This window comes from Macaca mulatta, chromosome 1 (assembly GCF_049350105.2).
Source record: "Macaca mulatta isolate MMU2019108-1 chromosome 1, T2T-MMU8v2.0, whole genome shotgun sequence".
NCBI lineage: Eukaryota > Metazoa > Chordata > Mammalia > Primates > Cercopithecidae > Macaca > Macaca mulatta.
In genome coordinates this window covers 212,182,901-212,196,318 of record NC_133406.1, presented here as the reverse complement: position 1 = coordinate 212,196,318, position 13,418 = coordinate 212,182,901, and the positions used below count along the sequence as shown (strand labels likewise).

At 45.6% G+C, this 13,418-nt stretch overlaps 1 protein-coding gene across 8 annotated transcripts in view; it reads left to right on the top strand.

The window, feature by feature from the left end:
- The window catches only part of GMEB1 (glucocorticoid modulatory element binding protein 1), a 50,162-nt gene extending 37,060 nt beyond the window's left edge, over positions 1-13,102 (top strand). For all 8 annotated transcript variants that reach the window (XM_028837140.2, XM_028837148.2, XM_077965995.1 and 5 more), the window contains 3 exons: positions 677-814; positions 6,643-6,765; positions 11,922-13,102. In XM_028837140.2, coding sequence (XP_028692973.1) covers positions 677-814; positions 6,643-6,765; positions 11,922-12,622 — 962 coding nt within the window. In that variant the 3' untranslated portion in view covers positions 12,623-13,102. The remainder of the gene's footprint in view (positions 1-676; positions 815-6,642; positions 6,766-11,921) is intronic.
- Positions 13,103-13,418: the final 316 nt, after the last annotated feature.

Here is a 13,418-nt window from a genome sequence, read left to right as displayed (position 1 = left end):
TGGTGGCACATGCCTGTAATCACAGCTACTTGGGAGGCTGAGGCAGGAGAATCGCTTGAACCTGGGAGGCGGAGGTTGCAGTGAGTTGATATCGCGCCATTGCACTCCAGCCTGGGCAACAAGAACGAAACTCCATCTTAGAAAAAAAAAAAGAAAAAGAAAAAGAAAAAAAGAAAAGATGTAGCCACCACCCTCAGAGAGCTTATAGCCCCGTCTATCCAAATGTTTTGTTTTGTTTTCTTAAGTATAGGACTAGGGAGAGTATATCTTAATTAATATTTAATTTAATATCTTTACTATTTAACTTTTATGATATTAAATATCTAATATCTCATTTTAAATTAAAATTAAATATTTAATATTAAATATGTTTATTTAATGCTTAATATCTTTATTGGAAGAAAATGACTATTCTTTGTAGTGAGAACTATGACAAATTCAGAGAATGACAAATTGAGGCAATTATCCCAAGCACCTATGCTGCTGAAGGGGCCAAATAATTGGGTGCCCACTCAGGAAGCATCTGGTATTCCAAAGCGTATTCCTTTTTTTCAGGAATGGCCCAATAAGAAATTCTTTTGAGTTAAAATAATTTTGAATTTCACATTGTAGAGATTTGCCTAAGTATCTGTGTAGTGTCTCTTTTTTACCCTCTGTCTTATCCTTCTTGTGCCAGAGGACACTTTGATGTTCTGGAAAGGAATAGCTGATGTAGGGCTGATGGAAGAAGTTGTCTGCAATATACAGAAGGAAATAGAGGAGCTACTCCGGGGAGTTCAGCAGCGGCTCATCCAGGCTCCCTTCCAGGTCACAGGTAAGTGCACTAATCTTAACAGTAGCAGTCATTTATTGAATACTCACCTCTGTAGGCAGGTCCTGTAAGCCTTGCAAAAACCCTGATGTATAGGTATTACTATCTTAATTTTACAGATAAGGAAACTAAGGCTCATATAAATTAAGTCACTTGTCTAAGGTTCATAACTAGGTTTTGAACTCAGATCTGGCCATGCTTTTCCACAGGTAATTTTTGTCTTTATAAATGGTGCCAGTAGTCTGGGCAACATCATGAAATGCTTTGTCTCCACAAAAAAACTTTTTTTTTTAAGATGGAGTTTCACTCTTATTGCCCAGGCTGGAGTACAGTGGTGCAATCTCAGCTCACTGCAACCTCTGCCTCCTGGGTTTTAAGCAATTCTGTTTGCCTCAGCCTCCTGAGTAGCTGGGATTACAGGCGCCCACCACCATGCCCGGCTAATTTTTGTATTTTTGGTAGAGACAGGGTTTTGCCATGTTGGCCAGGCTGGTCTTGAACTCCTGACCTCAGGTGATCCCCCTGCCTCGGCCTCCTAAAGTGCTGGGATTACAGGCATGAGCCACTGCTCCTGGCCTACAAAAAGCTTTTTAAAAATTAGTCAGGTATGGTTGGTAGTGGGTGCCTGTAGTCCCAGCTACTTGGGAGGCTGAGGCTTAGAAGAATCACTTGAGCCCAGCAGTTCGATGCTGCAGTGAGCTATGATCATACAACTGTACTCCAGCCTGGGTTACAGAGCAAGACCCTGTCTCAAAAAAAAAAAACAGGCCGGGTGCAGTAGCTCACGCCTGTAATCCCCATATATTAGGAGGTTGAGAGTGGCGGATTACTGAGGTCAGGAGTTCGAGACCAACTGGCCAACATGGTGAAAACCTGTCTCTACTAAAAATACAAAAAAAAAAAAAAATATTAGCTGGGTGTGGTGCATGTCTGTAATCCCAGCTACTGGAGAGGTTGAGGCACGAGAATCACTGAATCCAGGAGGTGGGGGTTTGCAGTGAGCTGAGATCACACCACTGCACTCCACTCTGGGTGACAGAGCAAGACTCCATATCAAAAAAAAAAAAAAAGAAACTGACAGAAAGCATTCTGTCTCAATATATGTATTTTCTTTTCTCTTTTTTTTTTTTTTTTTTCCATGACATGGAGTTTCACTCAGTCACCCAGGCTGGCGTGCAGTGGCACGATTTCAGCTAACTGCAACTTCCACCTCCTGGGTTCAAGCAGTTCTTCTGCCTTAGACTCCTGAGTAGCTGGGACTACAGGCTCGTGCAACCACGGCCAGCTAATTTTTTGTAATTCTAGTAGAGATGGGGTTTCACCATGTTGGCCAGGCTGGTCTCAAACTCCTAACCTTGGGTGATTCGCCCACCTCAGCCTCCCAAAGTGCTGGGATTACAGGCATGAGCCACCGCGCCCAGCCGAGATATGTATTTTCAGACTCTCTCTGTATATACTCATTATGTGTGTACGTCCACTATGTGTATATATAGAGAGTCTGAAAATTGGAGAAATCCACTTGCTTTTAGATTATTCTCATATCCTATTAACTTAAGGCTTTCTGAACCTACTGTGTTCACTTATAGCTGTTTCTGAATACTTTCAGGGTGCTGCTGTGCAGAATGTAAAAGGATGTTCTAATCTGATAGAAATGGGGTTATGGGCCAGGCGCTGTGGCTCATGCCTGTAATCCCAGAACTTTGGGAGGCTGAAGTGTGCGGATCACCTGAGGTCGGCAAGTCAAGACCAGCCTGGCCAGCATGGTGAAACCCTGTGTCTACAAAAATACAAAAATTAGCCAGGCGTGATGGCAGGTGCCTGTAATCCCAGCTACTTAGGAGGCTGAGGTGGGAGAATTGCTTGAACCCGGCAGGCGAAGGTTGCAGTGAGCGGAGATCACACCATCGCACTCCAGCCTGGGTGACAGAGCGAGAGTCCATCTCAAAAAAAAAAAAAGAAAGAAAGAAAGAAATGGGATTATGGTGAGACCTCGTATGTTCAGTGAATCCTTATTTGTTTATTTATTTATTTATTTATTTATTTGAGACGGAGTCTCACTCTGTTGCCTAGGCTGGAGTGCAGTGGTGTGATCTTGGCTCACTGCAACCTCTACCTCCCAAGTTCAAGTGATTCTCCTGTCTCAGTCTTCTGAATAGCTGAGATTATAGGTACACACCACCATGCCTGGCTAGGTTTTTTGTATTTTTAGTAGAGATGGGGTTTCACCATGTTGGCCAGGCTGGTCTCGAACTCCTGACCTCAGGTGATCTACCTATCTCAGCCTCCCAAAGTGTTGAGATTACAGGTGTGAGCCACCGCACCCAGCGAATTCTTATTTTTGTTAGTCATTTGTTGTTACTTCTTTATAACTCATACCTTACATACCATACACTTAAGCAAACTTGACAACAGAATCTTTTTTTTTTTTTTCCTTTGAGATGGAGTCTGGCTCTGTCGCCCAGGCTGGATTGCTATCTCAGCTCACTGCAACCTCTGCTTCCTGGGTTCAAGCAATTCTCCTGTCCCAGCCTCCCGAGTAGCTTGGATTACAGGTGCCTGCCACCACACCTACCTAATTTTTGTATTTTTCAGTAGAGACAGGGTTTCACCATGTTGGCCAGGCTGGTCCTGAACTCCTGACCTCAGGTAATCCACCTGTCTTGGCCTCCAACAGTGCTGGGATTATAAGCGTCAGCCACCGTGCCTGGCCTCCAGATTTGTATTTTTAAGAGATTGTTCTGGTTGCTGTGTGGAGAGTAGACTCAGACTCTATGGGGAAAAAGTAGAAAGAAGACCAGTTGGGAAGCTCTTAAAGGAATTAGTCCAAGCAAGAGATAATGTATCATGGATTAGAGCGGGTAGCGGTAGACTTAGGAAGAAGTGATTAGATTGAGAATGTATTTTGAATGTCAAACTGTCAAGTCTTGCTGATGGATTGGATGCAGGGTGAAAAAGCAAGAAAGATACTGGGATGATTCACACATTTCTGGCCTGAGCTGTGAGTGGTGATGCCATTTACTGAGATGATGGCCACTGGGAAAGGAGCAGGTTTAGAGAGGAAATCAAAATTAGTTTTACCTCTTAAATTGAGATGACTATTGGACCATCGAATAGAGATGTCACTCATCTAGACAGAAGTATGAATGTGGAATACAGGAAAGAGGTCAGGGCTGGAGATGTACATGTGGGAGTGCTCAGCATGTGTATGTTATTTCAAACCATGGGACCAAGTGAGGTGACCGTGGAAGGAATGTAGGTAAAGTTGTCCAAGTTAAGGAAGCAATGAACACAAATACTGACCTTTTTTTTTTTTTTTTGGAGACAGGATCTTGCTCTGTCATCCAGGCTAGAGTGCAGTGATGCAGTCACAACTCACTGCAGCCTTACCCATCTGGGCTCAATTGATCCTCCTGCCTCAGTCTCCCAATTAGCTGGGACTACAGGCACATACCACTGCAGCTGGCTAATATTTGTAGTTTTTGTAGAGACTGGATTTTTGCCATATAGCCCAGGCTGGTCTCAAACTCCTGTGCTCAAGCCATCCGCATGCCTCAGCCTCCCAAAGTGCCGGGATTATAGGCGTGAGCCACCGCACCTGGCTTACAGTTCTTTTCAGAAGTTTTATATAGAAGGGAACAGAGGGCCAAGCGCGGTGGCTCATGCCTGTAATCCCAGCACTTTGGGTGGCTGAGGTGGGCATATCACGAAGTCAGGAGATGAAGACCATCCTGGCTAACACGGTGAAACCCCGTCTCTACTAAAAGTACAAAAGATTAGCCAGGCGTGGTGGCGGGTGCCTGTAGTCCCAGCTATTCGGGAGGCTGAGGCAGGAGAATGGCGTGAACCGAGGAGGCGGAGCGTTTTTTTGTTTGAAACGGAGTCTCGCTCTGTCACCCTGGCTGGAGTGCAGTGGTGTGATCTCGGCTCACTGAAAGCTCCATCTCCCGGGTTCACACCATTCTCCTGCCTCAGCCTCCAGAGTAGCTGAAACTACAGGTGCCCACTACCCTGCCCGGCTAATTTTTTGTATTTTTAGTAGCGGCAGGGTTTCACCGTGTTAGCCAGGATGGTCTCGATCTCCTGACCTCGTGATCCACCTGCCTCAGCCTCCCAAAGTGCTGGGATTACAGGCGTGAACCACTGTGCCTGGCCCAGTTTTTTTTTTTTTTGAGACACAAGTTTCACTGTTGTTTCCCAGGCTGGAGTGCAATGGTGCAATCTCGGCTCACTGCAACCTCTGCTTCCCAGGTTCAAGCAATTCTCCTGCCTCAGCCTCCCAAGTCGCTGGGACTATAGACATGCACCACCATGCCCGGCCATTTTATTGTATTTTTTGTATTTAGTGGTGACGGGGTTTCACCATATTGGTCAGGCTGGTGATTCATCCACCTCGGCCTCCCAAAGGGCTGGGATTACAGACATAAGCCACCACGCCCAGCACTTTGGGAGACTGAGGCAGGTGAATCAGTTGAGATCAGGAGTTCAGGATCAGCCTGGGCAACATGGTGAAACCCTGTCTCTAATAAAAATATAAAAATTAGCTGGGCTTGGTGGTGCGCACCTGTAATCCCAGCTACTTAGGAGGCTGAGGCAGTCGAATCGCTTAAACCTGGGAAGCAGAGCTTGTAGTGAGCTGAGATTGTGCCACTGTACTCCAGCCTGGGTGACAGAGCAAGACTGCATCTCAAAAAAATAATAATAATAAAAATAATAATCTTGCATGCCAATCCTCATGTTTGACACTTAAAATATATTTCTAATCTTCATGTCTATTTTGCAGAGTATTATTAGTTCCATTCATTTTAGATGAGAAAAGAGTGAAATGACTTACCAAAGGTTGCACAGATAGAAAATAGCAAAATTGAGATGAAACTTAACTCTATCTAGTATAGGGACCATGTTTTCAAAACCTAAAGTCAGAACTATAAACAGATGCAAGATATTAAAAAAAAATTTTTTTTTGAGGTGGAGTCTAGCCCTGTCTCCCAGGCTGGAGTGCAGTGGCATGATCTTGGTTCACTGCAATGTCTGCCTCCTGGGTTCAAGCAATTCTCCTGCCTTGGCTGCCTCCCATGTAGCTAGGATTACAGGGACATGCCACCACACACAGCTAATTTTTGTATTTTTGTTAGAGACTGGGATTACAAATGTGAGCCACCGCTCCTAGCCTTAAAAATTTTTCTAATTGGCTGGGCGCGGTGGCTCATGCCTATAATCCCAGCACCTTGGGAGGCCGAGGCAGGTGGACCAAAAGGTCAGGAGTTCGAGACCAGCCTGGCCAATATGGTGAAACCCCGTCTCTACTAAAACAGCCGGGTGTGGTGGCAGGCGCCTGTAGTCCCAGCTACTCGGGAGGCTAAGGCAGGACAATCGCTTGAACCCAGGAGGTGGAGGTTGCAGTGAGCCAAGATCACGCCACTGCACTCCAGCCTGGGGGACAGAGCAAGACTCTGTCTCCAAAAAAAAAGAAAAAAAAGTTTTTTCAAATTTATGTAAGTAGAGACAAGGGTCTCACTATGTTGCCCAGGCTGGTCTTGAACTCCTGGCCTCAAGTGATCCTCCCGCCTTTGCCTCCCAACGTGTTGGGATTACAGGCATGAGCCGCCATGCCCAGCCTGGTCTTTGTATTTATTTATATGGAAAGACTTACAAAAATATAACAATTAAACCAGAATTCATTATACATGTAATAAATCTTGGTTAAAAATGTGTTAAAATGCAGTTAGGAGAGTCCCATAATTTCTGGTTGTTTCATATTTATAAACAGCACAATGGAGAGTGGTGTAACATATCTGTTTTAACTGGACAGGCATGTCTTTTGTTTTAAATAGATGCTGCTGTTCTCAACAATGTAGCACACACATTTGGCCTAATGGACACAGTCAAGAAGGTTTTAGACAACAGAAGGAACCAAGTAGAGCAGGGAGAAGAACAGTTTCTCTATACTCTGACAGGTATGTGTAACTTATCTCTCTTCTTTGGTGATATGCTAATATTCTTGTCTTCCCATTTTCTTGTTGACTAATGTTAGGGTAACTTTTTTTTTTTTTTTTTTTAAATAGTTTCAGATTTTGCTTTTAAAAATAAAAAAAAAGCCGCAGGTGAGGTGTATTGATAAGAAACAAAAGAGGCACAAAGGAAATAAAGAAGGCAGTTGACATCATAGTCCCCCTTCTGTGTCTTGTGGAGGATTAAGATGTCTCTTAGATTGCTCCATTAATTCAATAATGTTGGTGGCAGAAGATACAAATTGATCTTTGTCTTTTTCACATTATTGATACTGCTTGTTTGGTAGATATAAATTTAGCACTTTCTCCATTGTTTGTGGTAATCAGAAATTTTGTGTAATCCCAGCACTTTGGGAGGCTGAGGCAGACAGATCACAAGGTCAAGAGATAGAGACCATCCTGGCCAACATGGTGAAACCCCATCTCTACTAAAAATACAAAAATGGCCGGGCGCGGTGGCTCACGCCTGTAATCCCAGCACTTTGGGAGGCCGAGGCGGGCGGATCACAAGGTCAGGAGATCGAGACCACAGTGAAACCCTGTCTCTACTAAAAATACAAAAAATTAGCCGGGCGCGGTGGCGGGCGCCTGTAGTCCCAGCTACTCAGGAGGCTGAGGCAGGAGAATGGCGGGAACCCGGGAGGCGGAGCTTGCAGTGAGCCGAGATCGCGCCACTGCACTCCAGCCTGGGCAACAGCGTGAGACTCCGTCTCAAAAAAAAAAAAAAAAAAAATACAAAAATTAGCTGAGTGTGGTGGTGTGTACCTGTAGTCCCCAGCTGCTCAGGAGGCTGAGGCAAGAGAATCGCTTGAACTCAGGTTGTGGAGGTTGCAGTGAGCCAAATAGTGCCATTGCACTCTAGCCTGGGCAACAAGAGTGGGACTCTGTCTCAAAAAAAAAAAAAAAAAAAAAAAGAAAACCTTTAAACCATCAGAAAAATGATATTTGTTAGAAATATAGGCGTTTGGTCCCTTGTCTGTATTATTTTTATTTTTATTTTATTTTTTTTATTTTTTTGAGATGGAGTCTCGCTCTGTCGCCCAGGCTGGAGTGCAGTGGCCGGATCTCAGCTCACTGCATACTCCGCCTCCCGGGTTTACGCCATTCTCCTGCCTCAGCCTTCCGAGTAGCTGGGACTACAGGCACCCGCCACCTCGCCCGGCTAGTTTTTTTGTATTTTTTAGTAGAGACAGGGTTTCACCATGTTAGCTAGGATGGTCTCAATCTCCTGACCTCGTGATGCTCCCGTCTCGGCCTCCCAAAGTGCTGGGATTACAGGCTTGAGCCACCGCGCCCGGCCGTCTGTATTATTTTTTCAGATGGTTTTAATCATTGTGTACATAAAGTTTTGTTTTCTGCTTTTTTTCATCGTGACATACTAATATTTTTCTTTTTGTTTGTTTTTGAGACAGGGTCTCACTCTGTCACTGAGGCTGCAGTGCAGTGGCATAGTCACGGCTCACTGCAACTTTGACCTTCCCCGAGCTCAGGTGACCCTCCCACCTCAGCCTCCTGAATAGCTGGGACTACAGGTGTGTACCACCATGCCCAGCTGTTTTATATTTTTGGTAGGGATGGGGTTTTGCCATATTGCCCAGGCTGGTCTCAAACTCCTGGGCTCAAGTTATCCACCCACCTCAGCCTCCCAAAGTGCTGGGATTACTAGTGTGAGCCATTGCGCTCAGCCCTATTAATATTTTTCAAGTTGCTACTCAGTATTATACCTGGACATTCTTCTAGGGATGACATTTATTTATTTATATATTTTATTTAATTAATTTATTTTTTTTGAGACAGAGTCTCGCTCTCTCGCCCAGGCTGGTGTGCAGTGGCGCGATCTCGGCTCACTGCAAGCTCCGCCTCCTGGGTTCACGCCATTCTCCTGCCTCAGCCTCCTGAGTAGCTGGGACTACAGGCGTCCGCCACCACGCCTGGCTAACTCTTTTGTATTTTTAGTAGAGACAGGGTTTCACCGTGTTAGCCATGATGGTCTCGATCTCCTGACCTTGTGATCCGCCCACCCCAGACTTCCAAAGTGTTGGAATTACTGGCGTGAGCCACTGCGTCCGGCCATTTATTTATTTATTTTATTTATTTTTGTTTTTTGAGATGGAGTTTCACTCTTGTTGCCCGGGCTGGAGTGAAGTCACATGATCTCGGCTCACCACAGCCTCTGCCTCCCGGGTTCAAGCAATTCTTCTGCCTTAGTCGCCCAAGTAACTGGGATTACAGGCATGCACCACCACACCCGGCTAATTTTGTATTTTTAATAGAGATGGGGATTGACCATGTCAGTCAGGCTGGTCTCAAACTCCCAACCTCAGGGGATCTATCTGCCTGCCTTGGCCTCCCAAAGTGCTGGGATTACAGGTGTGAGCCACCACGCCTAGCCTTATTTTTATTTTTATTTACTTATTTATTCATTTATTTATTTTGAGATGGAGTTTCACTCTTGTTGCCCAGGCTGGAGTGCAATGGTGCGATCTCAGCTAACCGCAGCCTCTACCTCCCGAGTTCAAGTGACTCTCCTGCCTTAGACTCCCAAGTAGCTGGGATTACAGGCATGTGCTACCACACCTGGCTAATTTTGTATTTTTAGTAGAGACAGGGTTTCTCCATGTTGGTCAGGCTGGTCTCGAACTCCTGACCTCAAGTGATCCACCCGCCTCGGCCTCCCAAAGTACTGGGATTACAGGCATGAGCCAGTGTGCCCGGCCACTCTTGGCGTTTTATAGTATAAGTCATTGGAAAAACCAAAGTGTTTTTCCCATGCTCATACACTCAGTATAGCACAGAACACTTCTGTAATCAGATGTGTAGGGGTTTTTCTGCATATACCGAGCAATCAACTCTCCAGTGGACACTGACTGGGTATATATAATTCAGTTCAATTCTGATACTGTCCACCTGGAGATAGCATCAGATCACACAGGTAAGGCGCAGTCTCAAAAGACTGCCTCCCATTCAGCCCCAGGTTGTGACCTGTGCTTTTTTTTTTTCCAATTAATTGTTGAAGGCAAACTGCAAAATGACCTGTGCTTCTGACCAACTGGCTATAAATTGGGGTTCCCACAATCACCTTCTTGTGTTTGATTAATTTGCTAAGGTGGCTCACAGAACTCAGAGAAGCAGTCACTCAATGTTTATTGGGTTTATTATAAAGGTTATTACAGAGGATACAGATGAATGACCAGATGGAAGAGATGCATGGGACAAGGTGGGAAGGAGAGTGGGACTTCCATGCACTCTGTAGTCATGCCACTCTCAGGAACCTCCAATAATCCGATGCTCTCTGAACCCTGTACTTTTGGGGTTTTATGGAGGCTTCATTATATAGGTATGATTGATTACCTCATTGGCCATTGGTAATCAGCCTACAGCCTCTCTCCACTCCTTGGAGGTTGTAGGGGTAGGGCTGAAAGTCTTAATCCTTCAATCATGCCTGGTTCTTTCTGGTGACCAGCCCCCATCTTGAATCTAGCTAAAGCTTCCCAGATACCGGTCATCTCATTAAGATATAAAGACATTGGCTGGGCGCGGTGGCTTAAGCCTGTAATCCCATCATTTTGGTAGGCCAAGGTGGGCGGATCATGAGGTCAGGAGATCGAGACCATCCTGGCTAACACGGTGAAACTCTGTCTCTACTAAAAATACAAAAAATTAGCCAGGCATGGTGATAGGCATCTGTAGTCCCAGCTACTCGGGAGGCTGAGGCAGGAGAATGGCATAAACCTGGGAGGCAGAGCTTGCAGTGAGCCGAGATCGCGCCACTGCACTCTAGCCTGGGTGACAGAGCGAGACTCCGTCTCAAAAAAATATATATATATATGATATATATGTATATATATGTGTGTGTGTGTATATATATATATAAAGACATTTAGGTCGGACGCACTGGCTCACGCCTGTAATCTCAGCACTTTGGGAGGCCGAGGCGGGCGGATCATAAAGTCAAGAGATTGAGACTATCCTGGCCAACATGATGAAACCCCATCTCTACTAAAAATGCAAATATTAGTTGGGCATGGTGGTGCATGCCTGTAGTACCAGCTAGTCGGGAGGCTGAGGCAGGATAATCGCTTGAACCAGGGAGGCGGAGGTTGCAGTGAGCCAAGATCGCGCCATTACACTCCAGCCTGGCGACAGAGCAAGACTCTGTCTCAAACAAACAAACAAAAAGAGATATAAAGACATTTACTGCTCTAGAGATCCATGTATTTTTAGGAGCTGTGTGCCAGGATCCAGGGTCAGAGACTAAATATGTATTTCTTATTATATCACAATATAACACATAGGGAGCAAAGTGTTCTGCAAGTGTAACTGATTATTGGGTGCTTATCAGGTACTAAGTAATAAAGAGGTTCCATTGTGGAACCTAACTTACCAGGGGTCACCTAGGTTGGACTGGACACTTGGGAGAGGGATAGTGATAGGCGTATTATAATGCAAAGGCAACCAAGTTGACCGTCAGATGATTTTTGTCCTGGCCCTACCTTTATAACCTTAAGTTAGTCACTTTCTCTCTCTGGATCCCTGTTAAAATGAATTTGTTTGAACTCTTAAGACCTCTTTTAGTTCTGTAATTTTTAGGGACTTCTTCTGTAACTTTCTGTAGACCTTTCTGGGCAACAATCGTAAACTGTGGCTATTTGAGTCACCAGCAAAGTAGTTTTCCAGCCAATGCAGCAAGGCATTCTTGCCTTGAAGGATAGTTTGAAAATCACTGTTTTTTGGAGTGGCCATTGTAGCTTCTTTGTAGGTCCATGAGAGTTCCAAGGGACTGTGCAGGCTGGGCGCACTGACTTATGCCTGTAATCCCAACACTTTGGGAAGGTGAGGTGGGTGGATCGCTTGAGGCCAGAAGTTTGAGGCTGTAGTGCGCAACGATAGCACCTGTGAATAGCCGCTACCCTCCAGCCTAGGCAACATAGCCAGACCCTGCCCCCCAAAAAAAAGCACAACAAGAAGGAAAACAATATCACGACTTGCCTGAGGCTACTTAGTAACAAAACCAGACAGAGACACCAAGTCTCCTGACTCTCAGTTTAATGCTCCCAAGATTTTACTTCCCTCCACACAAAGTCTTTTCTTTTTTTCCATAGACTTGGAACGCCAGTTGGAGGAGCAGAAGAAACAAGCCCAGGATCACAGGCTAAAATCTCAGACGGTTCAAAATGTGGTACTGATGCCTGTGAGCACTCCTAAGCCTCCAAAACGGCCCCGGCTCCAGCGGCCAGCCTCCACCACTGTCTTGAGCCCTTCTCCTCCTGTCCAGCAGCCTCAGTTCACAGTCATCTCACCCATCACCATCACCCCAGTGGGTCAGTCATTTTCCATGGGCAATATTCCAGTGGCCACCCTCAGCCAGGGCTCCAGTCCTGTGACTGTCCACACACTGCCTTCTGGCCCTCAGCTCTTCCGCTATGCCACAGTGGTCTCCTCTGCCAAGAGCAGCTCACCAGACACAGTGACCATCCACCCTTCATCTAGCTTGGCGCTGCTGAGCTCTACTGCCATGCAGGATGGGAGTACACTGGGCAACATGACCACCATGGTTAGCCCTGTGGAATTGGTGGCCATGGAGTCCGGCCTAACCTCGGCAATTCAGGCTGTTGAAAGCACCTCAGAGGATGGGCAGACCATCATTGAGATTGACCCAGCCCCGGACCCAGAGGCTGAAGATACTGAGGGCAAAGCGGTCATCTTGGAGACAGAGCTGAGGACTGAGGAGAAAGTTGTGGCTGAGATGGAAGAACACCAGCATCAAGTTCACAATGTGGAGATTGTGGTCTTAGAGGATTAACTGGGGATCTCAGGGCCAGGAGTTATGTTTTGATTTGGAATTTTAATTATTTGTTTATTTTTATCATTGTCCCACTCATTTCCACATAGGACCCTTTTTAAAAAAAAAAAAAACAAAATCTTATTGTTGTAACTGAAAATGTTGGGTTCCTCCCACTCCCTCATTGAAAAATGGACAAAATGAGCTGCCCTTCCAGAAGTTGAGAGTAGGTCATTCAATGTCCTAATCATCTTACACCAAGAAAGTAATTTCTTTTAGGGGAAGTGTCAAGATAACGAGTAACCCTATCCAGAAAGCCATTTACAGGCTCATTTCTCTGTGTAGGCATGTGGTTTTATTCTTGTAAAGATGCATTGACCAAACTCCGGAACACAGATCTGACACTGGAAGGCAACCCATTTGCATGTGGATGCAGAAGGGCACTTTATTTTGTATCCTGAAAAGGGCCTACAGAGGCCAGTACAAAACTCTGAAACAAAAGGAAGTTGACTCTGCTTTGAGGGGAAGGTGGCATGCCAGCACTAGCTTAAAAAGGGAAGTGCTAGCCGGGCGCGGTGGCTCACGCCTGTAATCCCAGCACTTTGGGAGGCCGAGGCGGGTGGATCACGAGGTCAGGAGTTTGAGACCAGCCTGACCAACATGGTGAAACCCCGTATCTACTAAAAATACAAAAAGAAATTAGCCGGATGTGGTGGCGGGTGCCTGTAATCCCAGCTATTTGGGAGGCCAAGGCAGGAGAATTGCTTGAACCTGGGAAGGCAGAGGTTGCAGTGAGCCAAGACCGCACCACTGCACT